The sequence below is a fragment of the Solanum dulcamara genome, chromosome 7 (genome assembly GCF_947179165.1).
Source record: "Solanum dulcamara chromosome 7, daSolDulc1.2, whole genome shotgun sequence".
Classification (NCBI taxonomy): domain Eukaryota; kingdom Viridiplantae; phylum Streptophyta; class Magnoliopsida; order Solanales; family Solanaceae; genus Solanum; species Solanum dulcamara.
This window is the reverse complement of record NC_077243.1, coordinates 17,021,265-17,036,043: the sequence shown is the minus strand read 5'-3', so window position 1 is coordinate 17,036,043 and position 14,779 is coordinate 17,021,265. Positions and strand designations below refer to the sequence as shown.

The following is a 14,779-nucleotide window of genomic DNA, read 5'->3' as shown; positions in this document are numbered from 1 at the left end:
ACTAGTCCTAAATAGTAAACTAAGCTTTAGCGTTTGTGCCTTTTTATCTTATAATTATCAGGTTAAGTCGACGTGTATGAGGTAGTTCAAATAGAATCAAACTGTCCAGACGAAAAGCCAAAGTCAACAATGGACTGATGGAAGTTATTGTCATGTGTAATTAATCGAGATATGAGTAAGTTGATCAAAATATTATAAATAGACTAAAAAGAAGCTAAAGTGCATATTGTGAACCAATATGCGGGTTTTCTTGACCTTTCCATCAATTTTAGCTGGTCAAATAGTCAACATGTGGGATAATTGACTATGTTGTTGTTGTAAATAGTCAATTGTCCCACATGCAACCTCACAAATGCAAGGCGCCTTCACCTAGTCGTGGTTCAAGAAGCAAAGTAAACCAGGGGCAGAGACATGATGGGGCTTGGGAGATGAGGGGATTTAAAAAAATGCTACAGCTTTGAGAGTCAAAACTTATGACCTAAAATATGGTTTAACCCTCTTTATCACTACGTTAGAAGTTTTCTCTCGTGTTAATAGAATTCAACAATCAATACATATATACATAAAAAAAGTTTTCACTTATTAATAATCCTATGGCCAATTTTTTTTTCTTCTATTACATTATGAAATAATGAATTGAGTTCACATCATATGGGATAAATAATCATATCCTAAATAAGAAGTTGAGTGTGGATCAAGGAAAGACGTGCTGCTGATAATGCACCATATGGCTAGTTGCTGTACTTCCAACTACTTAATTATTGAGCTGACCAAAGAACACATATTTTATGTAAAAACACGTTCAAAGATTTAACTTCTCTCTTTTTTTTTTCTTTTTTTTTTTGCAGTCTCCACGAACTTATCAAGAAGTTTTTAGATATGATTTTTAGAATTCACAACGTCTAAATTCTGAATTCCTCATTGTCTCGTGCAAAAAGCAATACACTACTCCGCTTCTTCGAAATTATAATAAGCTTAAGTTGAACAAAATGGATTCCCAGATCTCTGATCATTTTTCACAGCTAGGACGAAAGGCGCACTATTTGTAGGTTATTTGTGCATATTATTGATTTCTGTTATCACTTCTGCAATTAAATCTAATCTGTGGTTCAGAAATCCTCCTCATCAAACTAATGCCCAAATTGATGTACTCTGGTTGTTAAAAATGCTATTGTAAGCAATATTGCAAATCTATTCATGTCGTGGATGAAAATGCAATGGAAAACTGGAAATGTGAGTTGACAATATAATTTTCACCATTAACACCACTACCAACTGCTTGTGCACGGATACGCTGATCTCTTGTAAAACCAAGTGGCCTTTCAACATTTACAGAGTCCTTTAAAATAATCCTCTTATATTTATTGGCCATTGGAACAGGGGTGGTTTTTTATTTTGTTGGTGGGGGTAGATTGACTAGTTTGTAATGTTCGTCTTCATACAAAAGAGTATACAAGATTAATTGATAATGTACAAATGTCTTCATACAAAAGAGTGTACAAGATCAATTGAACGATGCAGAAACTGATTTCTGCTATTCCTCTTCATCACCAGTAATCTTTTTCTTAAGAGCTTGAACATCACTTCGCAGTTCATCCCTTCCACTCTGAGACAGAAAATCCAGTTTTAGCATTAGCCATATATGCAAATCTACCTTCAACTGTGAACGTAAACTGACAGAAAAATGATACCACTAGTAATAGAATATCATATTCAGCATGTTTTTTAAGTCCCAAACATTTACGCTCTTGCAGTAGAGATATAGATTTGTGGCTTATCAAACTAAACTGAAACATGATCTCCTAGGTTGTTTGGCATGTCGAAGTCTCTGATGCATGGAGAGTTATGCAAGTAATGTAACTAAAACATGTGAAAACTCAACTTGACTTTAATTTGCCTCAACTGACATTGAAAAAGATGCATGATTGGCCTATATGTAACCAAGGTGACAGTTTGAGAAGAAATGAATGAATAATACTTTGTTTGCATTATGACTAGAGTAGTATTAACTGTGGGTTGATAAAGTTATTCCTCTAAAATTGACCTGAAATTTCTTAGCAAAATACTCTTGTGGTGCATGCTATTTTAACCTATGTTTATACCTAACAGTAGAATAGCTATTAATTGCAAGAAATGATCTGCAGTTTTTTTATGCTAAGACCATACCTTGAAGAGAAGATATCTGTAGATGAACCATCCAAAGTATCCAAGCCCAACCAGCTCCAAAAACTTAGGTAACTGGTTCAGAAGAGGTTAGACCGTCAGAGACATTCACTTAGGTTCAATAATCACAAGAAATGAGAGAAGAAATTATGATAACCCCAAACGGACAAGGCTAACTAAACTAGTCAATGTAGCATAGACACTATTGGCATTTGGCACCCTATGTGTTGATAAAACACTGGAAAAGACTAGTGCAATTAGATCACTTACCAGTGGTATGGAGTCTAATGCATCAGCAATGGTTGAAGATAACCAGAGACCAAGGATTGCAGAACCTCCATAAAGAAAGACTGTGGGTTTCTTTTCGAGTCCGTCCCACTATTACAAAGATTTCACACATAGTTGGATCTCAGCAAATGAAGAAATGAGCCAGTTTTGAGGCATAGCAAATGAAGAGCCTTACCTTGTCTTTGACATTGGAAAATAACTTTCTGATGCGAGCAGCAGATTCAGATGTTTCCTCTTCAGAAAAGGAACCCCTGATCTTGAATATAGGAAATCTCTTGGAACCGATGCAACGTCGAAAGCCTGAAAACTTTTACACCTTAGACCAAAGAACTCTGGCTTGATGCAAGTCTTAGTAATCTCCTAGAACTAAAAAGTCAGGAAATAAATTCTTTTTAATTTCCAATTTGGAATTGTAAAAAGACTTCTTCTTTTATAGGCAACATCCCAAATCCATTCACTTGGAAACTAGGAACATAAAAACATAAAAGGAGTGGGACCAATAAGGCTTTGCTAAATTTAGGCCTAATTCAACCTCAAAAGTTAAGTTTAAGAGTGGAGGATCGTCCAAGTTCATATAAGGAGATTATTAGCCCATTCCCCAACCAATGTAGGACTCTAACCTACTTTAACACCCCCTTCATGGCCAAATCCAATTAGAGTGTGGATTGGGAGCCCAAACGAGGATGGGCGTCGCTTTGATACAATGTAAAATTTGGCCTAACTTAACCTCAAAAACTAACTCAAGAGGGAGCATTGATCAAACCCATATAAGTAGACCGACTAGTCCATTCCCCCAACCAGTGTATGACAATTTTGTAATTTGTGATAAATTTGTACTCCATATGATCAATGTTTGTATTTCCTTAATGATGGATTGCTCGTATATTCAAACATTTCAACTACTATTTTCCTTGAAAAGTTGGACCAACTCTGATAGTTTTCAATAGCAAAATATCACAAAGGAGATGTGTCAGCGTCATGGATCATAGACATCTGATAGGTCATTTTCCTTGGGCGGGGTATATTACAGGCCAGACCGATTGAGACCCATAGTCTGAAGTTGAAACTTGAAAAATTGAGTTTTTGAAGTTGTGATTTTTGTAATTACAAGTTGTGTTTTGACATGTATTTTACTTGTAAAAAATTTGAAATTTTGTGAATAGAAGTTCCAAACAAATATTTGAAGATAAATTTCAAAATCTAATCCAAAATTTATGGCCAAACCCTAATTTAGGCTTTGGTAAAAATGATGCTAACTCACTGAGAAAGAAGTCAAAAGTTTGTATCTCAAATTAACAGCTTTATACTTCACAAAAAAACAAAACAGATACACCAAAACCACTACTATCAAGGAACCTGAGAAAAAAAAGAGACAATGTAACAGAGAAATAATACCTGAGGGATTCCTAAAAGTCGATGAAAAAGAAGACGGCGCAGCTTGCGGAAAAAGACGAAGCAAAGAAGGGACATTGGAATGGCGCAACCTCATGGTCATGGAGGAATGTGGAAGTGACACGATCCGTTCCATTGAAGAAGAAGAAGATACAGAAGAAGCTGTAGCCATTTTTGCCGTCTAATTCTTCTCACGAAATTCCTTTTCCCATATCATATATAGAGTTGGCACAAGGCAGCAACCAGCTACACCTTTTTACAGTTTTCTTTTTGTTAAGAGACAATTTTAAATATATATAATAAATATAACTATGTTTTATTTACCTAAAAAATAATTAAAATTATAGAAAATACAAGCTCAATATACAATATAGCTTGTCAAAAGTCATACAAAATATACATTGATTATATAATATAAATTATACACTGAATCTATATTACGATATACTCTATACATCTGCGTATACATGAATATTTATAAATATACACGAAATGACAATTTTTTTGATAATTAAAATGATTGAACGACCATCTAATATAATTATCCGAGTGCAATTCACACATACTTTAAATATTTGATATCTGTTATTTTTCTACTGCTATATGTATCGAGTACTGTTTTTAATTGTAATATCGTTACTTCCATCTCTTTCCTACCCAAGCCTGAAAGGCCTAAAGTTAGGTGAGCAAAGGTAGGTGAGGTGTGAATAACAAACGGCAATAATTGAACTCGTCATAGTGGGTCATTATCATTCATGAATTCAACACTAACACATGTTTCATGTTTTTAGCACATTAATGTATCTTACGTAGTAAATAGTGAATCCTTATACCCAAAGGGAATAGGCCGCCCCTAAAATCATCCCAAGCGCCCGCTAATATTCTTGATGCCTACAAAAATCACTTTTTTTTAATATAAAAAACAAACAAACATATATTTACTCCAAACAGTTAGCATCTTATCAGATCAAGAATACAGACAGATTATGCAAACTGGTACAATTATTGGGTATGTTTAGTCTATTAGCAATGAGCATGAAACTGAAGACAATATATTTTCTCATACAATAGGCTTCCTTTCTCTGATTAAAAGTTACAGCTCCTGAAGTGGCTTAATTGAGCTTAGAACTATTTATCTCAAGTTGAAGTTGAGAAAAATCAATATTTACAGCTAATGTGTAACGAATATGATTATGGGAACTGGGAAGAGGCCTCTCGCAGTATGAGCAACTTAGGTCCAAATCTTCCTTCAACTGCTTGTGTTGTATGTCATTTCTACCCACTAACTCTTCCTGCAAGCCTAGCTAGAGGGCCAACAGTGTGATTAGGCAATCAAAGGATTGTTGATTGCAAGCCCGAAAGAGTAACGTGCTAAGCAAAATGAGGATAAAAACTTTGCAGCCCACTTACATGAGCAACTGAAATACGCGCACAACTATATACCTCCGGGCAGCGTCACCAAAAATCACTACATGAGCAAACTCCATTCTGAAAGTGATGATAACGATTTGTATCCCTAATTACAATAAGACGTTGCGCGATCTTGGAGATAAGTTTGGCAGCAATGTGGCAATCTCCACACACGCGTAAATTTTTAGTAATTTTAATGGGTGTACCATGACTGGTGTTCATAATTGCAAAGACAATAGCCAGCTTCTCACTATGAACTACTAGATGATTTTCTTTGTCTTCCTCCTCAACGTCATGAAGGGCAGAATCTGTTTCTGGGACATATCCTTCCTCTTTCATCTTACCTATTAATATGTCTAACTCTTCATAGATCTCCTTTGATTGTGGGTGAGACGTGTCACCAGCAAGGAAGGTGTGCACCATGTTATTGAGCTCCACATTGCTGACACCGGGCATTTTCTTAATCCCTTTTCCCTTCATGATTGACCTAACAGTCGTTACATCTTTCCATCTTCCAGCCTTTGCATAAATATTCGATAGCAAGACATAATAACCAGACTGCTTTGGGGCCAATTCAAAGAGATTGTCTGCAGCTACAAGCCCAGCATCCATATCATTGTACACCCGACAGGCACCCAAAAGAGCACCCCAAATTCTCTCATTAGCCTCTATAGGCATCTGCTTGATGAAATTAAAGGCCTCGGTTATGTGTCCAGCTCGTCCTTTTAAATCAACCATGCAGGCATAATGTTCTAACCTAGGAACAATCTTGTATTTGTCTGTCATTAGCTTGTAATAGTGCTCACCTTCAAGTAGCAATCCTGCATGGCTACAAGCAGAAAGAATGGAAACAAAAGCAATAGAATCAGGTTGAAGACTAGACTCCAACATTTGTGAAAACAAAGCAACTCCATCCCGACCTTGACCACTCCTACCATAAGCAGATATCAGGGAAGTCCATGACACAACATCCCGAAACTTCATCCCCTCAAACATTTTTCTTGCCTCTATCAAACATCCACACCTGGCATACATATCAACTAATGCATTCTCAAGAGATAAATTTGGCCGAAGACCTTTTCTCTCAATAGATTCGTGAATCCTCCTTCCCAGTGATGCAGCTGAAAGGTCCCCACAAGCAGGAAGAATGCTAGCAAAAGTTATAGCATCAGGTTCTATCCCACAAGTTTCCATTTGGAGATAGAGCTGAACCGCCTCACTAGGCATAGAATTCTTGACATATACAGCTATCATCACGTTCCATGGAACCAAATCCTTTTTATCCATATTCATGAAAATATCTTTGACGAACAAGACATTCTCAATGCTGGTATTGCTTACAGCAGGTAAAAGGCTAGCCATGGTTCCCGCATTTGGTTTATGACCTAACACATTCATTTCCTTACAAACCTCCAACGCATCATCAAACCTTCCATTTTGAGCATATCCAACAACCATTGAATTCCATGAAACAACGTCCCGTTTGGGCATTTCATTAACAACCTGTCGAGCCTCCACTAAACACCCACATTTCCCATACATAGCAACCAAACAATTACCAATAAATAGGTCAGAACCAAGACCCCTCTTGCCAACAGCACAGTGAATCTGCAGCCCCACCCTAAAATTATCGGAGCCAAAACAAGCTTTAACAACACAGGGAAACGTATAGTTATCAGGGCTAACATCTCGTTTACACATATCTTTATAAATAAAAATGGCATCTTTGTAGAACTTATTATTCACATAGCTCCTAATCATGACATTATAAATGGCCGCATTTCTTTCAGGTATTTTATCGAACAGTTGGCGAGTAACATTAGGTTGGCCACAGGCAGCATAAGCACGCATCAATTTGATGGCAAGAGACGTGTTGTTACATAGACCCGGATCGAAAATGATCTTGGAATGAAGTTTCTTCAGTATTTTGATATCTGGGAGTTCGTCTAATATACGACTGGAAGAAACTTCGTCTACATGGATAGAGTAGCTCAGCTGGGGTTTTCTCACTGTTTGTATATATGATTTGGCTGTGGAACTATGACGGCAAAGACGAAGGGGGCTTGCAATGGATGTCATGAAACAACAGCTTACAATTTGTTGAAGATTGTTCAATTAATTTATTCATGGAAGTTCCTGATGAAAGAAAAAATATATTCATGGAAGTCCATTGATCCTACATAGAGCAGTTTATTTTGGTTATCAATTTGTATTGGAAATGAAATTAGATAATATTAATGAGCACTGAGTAATCAGAACTCATCCCCTTTCAAATTGTTTGTGTAATTTCGTATTTAGAGATGTTTGAATTGGCTTGATAAAACGCCTTAAGTTTGAAAACAAACTATATGCCCAAAAAAAAAGTTAGGCTACCCAATTTATTTACTTTTCTTAGAAGTTATTTTTTTAAGATCAAAAAATTCAAAATCCCCGTTTTAACTTTCTTAAATTTTGCATCGCAGCCAAACAAATTGAACACATTAGTTAGGTAAGACGTGAACTTTATGGTCAAACACATTAGTTCCTTTTGAAAATACACTATTTTGGGTTGCTCCGAGTAGTCTTTCTCATTTCTTTATTTAACACCCTCATTATTTCTAGTACCTTAGACAAACAAGGAAAAGAAAAATTTAGCTTATTTTCATTGGATCAAGTTTAAGTGTCAATAGTGATTTATAACATGTTGGTAGTCACCACTCCTATTCTTACTGGAGCTAGGAAGTAAGCATCACAACCGAAAGCAGTTATTTTTATATTAATTGCTACTTCATTAATTTCATTGATTAATATACCCGTTGTATTTGCTTCTCTTGATGGCTGATCAAGTAACAAAAATGTTTGTGTTTTTTGTCAACAAAAGTGGTTCTATATAGAATGTAGTATAGATCAGGAGGGTTTTGGATATGCCTCCTTATGAGGATAAGAAAAAGCGTCTACTAAATATCAAGTTTCTTTATTTGTTAGAGTGCACCTCTTGACTATGAAATTCATTGCTACTACAATAGCGACTGGAAAAATGGCTTATTAGTTAGTAATAGTAGCATCACCGTGTCATGACATACTGAGAATTATTGATTCAGGAAAGAAGGAATAACAAGACGATTATGTGTCTATAAAACAGCACGTACATCTGAGGCTTGAGGCAACAAAAACATCATTTATACTAGTGGATAATATACATCTGTGAACATACAACCGATGGAAAATGTGTGCAAAATCCAGAAGATTAGCATGAGCTACAGTTAGTTCAGGCTCATTATCTCTCGAGCCTTGAAGGTTGCACTAGCAACTTATACTATAGAATTTAGAGCACTGGCTATTGCCCCCTCGTTGGTTTATGCTATTCTTGAATTCCTTATCTTGATTAACTTCACATGCTCATGAAAAACAGGTCGACATTAAGCTCTCCACTGCCCTAAATCCTAATGGTGACTTGCTGGGGCATCTATAGCAGTTGCAACTACGTGGACAATATGTGCCAGGCAAAAGAAGACATTGCAAACATGCAATTAGCTTCAATGAGATTCCGCCAAGTGGTAATGAGACCAATACTCCTTGACAAGTTGCCTGAATAGCGAACCTTCTTGCTTCATCAACTTCATTGGTTCATCATACTCCACTAGTTTCCCTGTATTCACAACCAAAGTTGAAGTCATTAGACCTAAAACATTCTTGGATTAACATGTCTGAAAGTCTTATCATAGTCGTGCTTAAAAGTAAATGAAGAGGTCTTACCATCACTAATGGCCAGAACCATAGGACAATCCATTACTGAGGGTATCCTATGGCAACTGTAATTACAGTACTGTTAACAAATTCTGTCCTGATAGTTTTCTGCGATATCATATCAGTGGCATTGTCAATCGATGCAGTTGCTTCGTCAAGCACCAAAATCTTGCTTTTCCTCAAAAGAGCACGTCCCAAACAGAATAATTGCCGCTGTCCCATGCTCCAGTTTGATCCATCTTCCACAACTGAAATGACTCTACAATGGTCAAACAGAAATCCACAGATAAAATAACCAGACTTGCATTTAGAAAACTTACCAAGTGAGTCAAGCCCCTTTTCTTTTTCTTCAACTGCCTCTTTTAGCTGACATTTCGCAAGAACCTTTTCCATTGAAGATGAGAACGAGAACAATAAATCAGATGACCGCCTTTGGTACAATGCACATTCTTTCATCTAATGCAAAAAAAAAATAATGATACAATGCATAATAGATTAATATTACCTCCCATATTTCCTCATCGGTATGCTGACCTAAGGGATCCAAGTTGTATCTTACTGTTCCATTTACGAGTGTAGTGTCACGGACTTAGACTTCACACTAAGACTTCCGTGCGGCACTTGACAACTTACTCACGAATCTTTCACGATCTTGTAAGCCTTTAAGACTAGGTCGCTAAGGGAACGCTAGATTGTAAGAAAGACGAGAGTTTTTATGAAGAAGGATTTTGTATTGCTTTTGGAAGAATGCTTGATTGCTTGATGATTTGCTATAAATGAATGCCCCCTCTATTTATACTATTTCTAAGGGGCCTAAGTGTAAATAAAATTTACTATACAAGTCCCTCCATATTTACAAAGAAGTCCCTACTCTAGAACTCTCTACACATTCTAGAGAATTCCAAGTCTTTCAAGACTTCTCTACAAGCTTCTACAAGAATCTAGAGTCTTCCACTAACCTCTCCAACCTCTCCAAGACTTTAGGTTCTTCCACCTTCTTCAAGATCAAGTGGCGGGTCATAACAGTAGGGTCCTGAGGTATAATCCCAAATCGAGACCTTAGATCATGAAGACCGATTTTAGAAATGTCAATTCCATCTACCATAATCCTTCCACCTGCTGGCTCAACTAATCGAAATAGTGCACCAATGAGGTTGTCTTGCCACTCCCAGTCCGGCCAACTATACCGATTTTCTGATCTCCTTCAATTGTACAACTGATCCCCCTAAGTACAAATGGGGTATCTTCCCTATATCTTATCTGCTTTGGATTACACTGGTCAGTATTTTGAACATTTTAAATACAAGAAATTTGGGAGGTTAGATATAATTTACCTGCAGATCTTGAATTTCAACTTTACCCCTTGTTGGCCAATCGACTGGTGGACGGTTCTCTTTAACAATCTCAGATGCTTCACTTGGAATGTTCATATACTGGTTGAGTCTTTCCACCGAAATGATGTAATTTGTTAGCCTGCACTGGTTTTGAATGGAAAAAAAAAAAGAGATGTGTTTAAGGAAAGACCATAGGACAAGGCCATCCCAATAAATCCTGCAAAAGAATTATAGCCCGTTATCAGAAATCCTGTCCTGCTTAACATTGGCGAAAAGTAAAGGAATGATAATACAGAATTCTTTATCTAGTCCCAAGAATAATTTTAATTCATCGCATACCTGAACTTAAAGTCCCAGGAGGAAACAAAACCATGCAAAGTGTTGAGGATGCAAGAACAATAGCAGTAATAGTTTCCAGTCGTTGAATTAACCACTCATTTGCTGCAAAATTATGGAAGAACGGGCTGGCATTTATATCAATTAGCTTCAAAGTCTTCATAAAAAATCTGCCTTCCTCTATGAATGCCCTTATAGTCACAGCTCCAGCAATAGATTCAGCAAGATGGTTGGCCACAAATGATTTGGTAGTACCATTTATCCGCATCAACTCTTTGGCAGACGCATAGTAGTATTTCTGTCAAGAGTAAGAGAAAAAGTTTAATGCCTCAGTGTATCAGTTAATGCTGGCACATAAGAGAACAGTGTTGATTGAGATTGTGTGCGCGCGGGGTGTATAAAGGATGTTGAGATAAATAAAACGGCCAACTCTTACCTGCAACTGAATGGCTAAATAAAGCATTGGGACTGAGATAACCAGAACTGGCCAAGTGACAATAGCTACCACTGTAAGATTGGAATAGAATTTGTGGTAGATCCAAAAGTAAAAATCTAGTTGAAAGGAATATCAAGATCAACTATACTCAAATCCGATGAGACCTGCATACAAGGATTGAGGTAGGTAGAAAAAATGATTAGGTATATAGACATCTTAATATCAATGTCGTTGCTTGTTTTTCGATGTTCATGTTTGAGATATTTACTGGCTTAATATCCTTCCCAAAGGGGTAGAGTCATAAAATGACATAGGAGCACGGAATAGAGAATATAATAACTGTGAGAACAAGGATTTCGATGATTGCAAACCCATAAAAACTGTTGATAGAGAGCGAGAGAGAAAAAACAGCATTGATACAACTCCAATTAGCAAGTAAACTCCAATCAATCTCAATGTGCCAACTTGGAGATTATCAACATTTGCAGCCATCCAGAAGTTCTGTGTTACCTGACCAACTGCAAATGTTATGTGCGAGAGTACAGCCATAGCAAAGAAGAGGTACCCTTTGTTCTAATTTAGATACTGAACATAAGGCTTAAATCCAGTCTCTCCAACTTCTTTCTCTTCTAACCTAATCAACTGATCACCTCCCGGAGCTATAGAATTTTTGCCTGTATCAGTCTTGCGAATTTCTCTTGTATAACATTCTCGCCTTAATGAAGTAACCTCTGCAACCTTTTCTGAACCAGAGGTCTCCTTGTGTGCATCAACCAAGTCCTGAAACTCTTTGGTCGAGGCCAATAACTGGTGATATGGAGCTGCATGTAAAATTTCTCCCTCTGACAGCAACTGTGAATAAAAGTGGACATATGTAAGGCCATTTCTTGTGAATATAATCATTCAGCTTCAAAATTAATTATCATTTTACTGAAAACATATCAGGAGTTCAATACTTTACATCTTTTTTCTTCTTTAAAAAACAGACAACAATGAGAAGTTCATCAAGAAATACTAACCAGAACCATATCAAAAGCAGGAAGAAAATCAACTTGGTGTGTCACAAGAAAGACGGTTTTCCCTGAGAGAGCTCTCATGACGTATTCCTGCAAAATCAGTCCTGACTTGAGTTTCCAAATCAGAAGAAGTGATATGAAGCACAAAATTATCAACATTTTTCTTACATTGAATAGGCTACTAGCAGTATGTACATCTACAGCACTGAATGAATCATCTAAGAGATATATATCTGCATTCTGATACAGTGCACGAGCAAGTTGAATGCGTTGCTTTTGACCACCACTAAGATTAACTCCCCAATCACCTATTTCAGTGAGATCACCATAAGGTAGCAACTCAAGGTCTTTTAACAGTGAACACTTTTCCAAAGTTTGCAGGTATCTCTGACCATCCAGTGGAGAACCAAACAAAATATTTTCTCGTATCGTCCCTGTCTGAATCCATGCTGACTGAGAGACATAGGCAATTTTTCCATAAACTTGAACCTGCGGAACACGGAGAATCTATAGATCAGTTGAGCATATGGAATTATATTTTTATATCTGCATGAAGTGAAGTAAAATTATGTATGTGCCTACAATAAAAACTTCAAGAACCTGCTTGTCATTTCCTACCTAGCAAAGAAAACAGTAAGTAACGAATACAACTTACAATTCCTTGGATACTTGGAACCTCTCCAAGAATTGCTGCCAGAAGAGTTGTGTTATTTAGTTTTGATGATCAACAAACTATAGGACATGATACACGGACTTGGTCGACCTGGTCCCATGAGCAAGTCAAGTTGCAGACTAGCCGGCTGTAAAACTGTCATCCTCTGCTGTGGTTGGTAGAACCAGCAGAGACAGCAGACCTGAAGCCAATCAAATGCATCCTAGGTTGTGGATCTCCAAGGTATATACAAAAACCTTGGACAACAAAGTTAGTAAGTTTTTCTCTCCAAGATTTGACAATCAAAAACGTGTGTTGGTGCTCTCTCAAGAAAAGAAGAACTTCAACAAAAGCTGCACGGGACCTGGTAGAGCTGCTCAAGATACTCTCCGTTGTAGCTGTATTGTAGTTTGAGTCTTATGTGTAATATTGTAAAATCAGTTACTGATGTATAAATGTATCTTGATTATTTGCAGATGTATTGTTTTACTGTGACTTCATTGCTAGAGTTAGTTTTGGAGTGTGTTTGAAAAGTCTACATCATTGAGAGGTAGTGGTGTAGTGGCAATAGTTACATTGCTTAGTCTTGAGGCTTGTAATAGTGGTGTTGCAAGCAAAGGGGTGAAGAGGGTTAGTAACTAGGTACAATAGGTTGTAATAGTTTACTTTGCTCTTGCACCTTATTGAAGATTGACAACTAAATCCTGAGGGTCAGGTCGTGGTTTTTCCTACCTTGAGCAAGGAGGTTTTCCACGTAAACATTGTGTGTCACTTTACCTTCTGCACTTAACTCGAGCATTCTGTTGACTGACTGTGTCAAGGGACCTGGTCCCCTGACTCGTGTGGTGGACTCATATATTCTAACAAGTTGACTTTCCTGAGCCTACCTCCCCACATATAGCAATCTTCTCACCGGGCCTATCCTCCAAATTAATGTTTCTCAGTGTAGGTCGAGATGGATTCTCTTCCCATGAGAGATTAGCTGATTTCATAAGCATGGCATGATCTGTATTTCCAAAGTTGTGCTTATGCCTAACATTTGCATTTTCCAGATCAGGTGCCTCAAGGAACTTGACAATTCTTGCAAAGGAAACCTTGGCTTTAATAACCACACCAATAAGGTCAGAAATGTCACTTACTGGACTCTGAACTAAACATAAAGTTGCTACAAAAGTGAAAACGTTGCTTGCATGCGGTGGAACACCTAGGAAAAAACAAGCCCCAAATGTTGCAGCAGAGACCATAACAGGTGATGACCCGTAAAGGAAGGAATTATATTCGTTACTCAACTGAACAGCCAAATAACATTTTTCTATGACCTTTTTAAAATGAGCTTCCCATGCATATAATTTCAGAACTTTCATATTTACAAGGGCCTCTGAGATAGCCTTGAGCCTATCATCTTGTGCAACCATTAGCTTGGACTAGAATTTATGTTGCAACTTTGCAAGCAGAGCGTTGCACAGCACTGTGAATATAATCAGTACCAAGGATGCAATAGTTGCAAGTCAACCGCACGAAGGAGAATGATAAGTGCAAAGCAGATCTGGATCATTGTTGTCCAGGTCTGATGCAGCCAAAAAGGAAACTCTCCAACTCGATAAGCATCCACGGTTACATAGTTCATGATCTCACTACTGGAATGCATCAACTTGGCAGCATTAGATAATCTCATTTGCTTCTTACAAATGGCTGCTGTAAGTAAAGACCTCACTTTTAAGCCAATGAGTCTGCTCCTGAAGTACCATTGCCTTTGTGACAAAGATTCCAGGTTCTTTGATATAAACAGCAGAATGGCCAATAACAACCCTTCATTTTTAAAAGCTGCATCTCCTTCAGCAACCTTAATGAATGCATTAAGAAGCAGAGGACCAGCAGAGAGAGTAGTTATTTTCAGTAGCGCAAAGAATTCTGACACAATTAGTTCCTTCCAGTGACATAACACAATTGTCTTCAAAATGGATGGCTGGGAAAAGGGATCAACTTGTTTCTGTTTGTTCAGTAGATCCAAAAACATTAACATAAT

The 14,779-nt window shown here is 37.3% G+C and overlaps 2 protein-coding genes and 1 pseudogene across 2 annotated transcripts; all 3 read right to left on the bottom strand.

Annotated features, from left to right (window-relative positions):
- Positions 1 to 1,337: 1,337 nt before the first annotated feature.
- On the bottom strand, positions 1,338 to 4,112 carry LOC129896636 (protein CURVATURE THYLAKOID 1A, chloroplastic-like). Its single transcript, XM_055972569.1, has 5 exons — positions 3,847 to 4,112; positions 2,627 to 2,751; positions 2,434 to 2,541; positions 2,167 to 2,238; positions 1,338 to 1,606 (listed from the first exon to the last, which is right to left on the bottom strand). The coding sequence occupies exons 1-5, from the start codon at positions 4,013 to 4,015 to the stop codon at positions 1,535 to 1,537; spliced, it is 546 nt and encodes a 181-aa protein (XP_055828544.1). The 5' UTR covers positions 4,016 to 4,112; the 3' UTR covers positions 1,338 to 1,534.
- A 668-nt stretch (positions 4,113 to 4,780) lies between these two features.
- Positions 4,781 to 7,549, bottom strand: LOC129896701 (putative pentatricopeptide repeat-containing protein At3g49142). The gene has a single exon (XM_055972649.1). It carries the CDS (start codon positions 7,330 to 7,332, stop codon positions 5,299 to 5,301), a length of 2,034 nt encoding a protein of 677 aa, XP_055828624.1. The 5' UTR covers positions 7,333 to 7,549; the 3' UTR covers positions 4,781 to 5,298.
- An 841-nt stretch (positions 7,550 to 8,390) lies between these two features.
- LOC129894556 (ABC transporter C family member 10-like) lies at positions 8,391 to 14,776 on the bottom strand (annotated as a pseudogene).
- Between the last annotated feature and the right edge of the window lie 3 nt (positions 14,777 to 14,779).

Bases quoted from the DNA above. Each gene is read 5' to 3' on its own strand.
- LOC129896636 (XM_055972569.1), bottom strand. From the start codon at position 4,015: ATGGCTACAGCTTCTTCTGTATCTTCTTCTTCTTCAATGGAACGGATC. The intron at 2,542-2,626 runs GTAAGGCTCTTC...TCTTTGTAATAG, and splicing joins TTTCCAATGTCAAAGACAAG to TGGGACGGACTCGAAAAGAA. The intron at 1,607-2,166 runs GTATGGTCTTAG...TTTCTGTCTCAG, and splicing joins ACAGATATCTTCTCTTCAAG to AGTGGAAGGGATGAACTGCG.
- LOC129896701 (XM_055972649.1), bottom strand. From the start codon at position 7,332: ATGACATCCATTGCAAGCCCCCTTCGTCTTTGCCGTCATAGTTCCACA.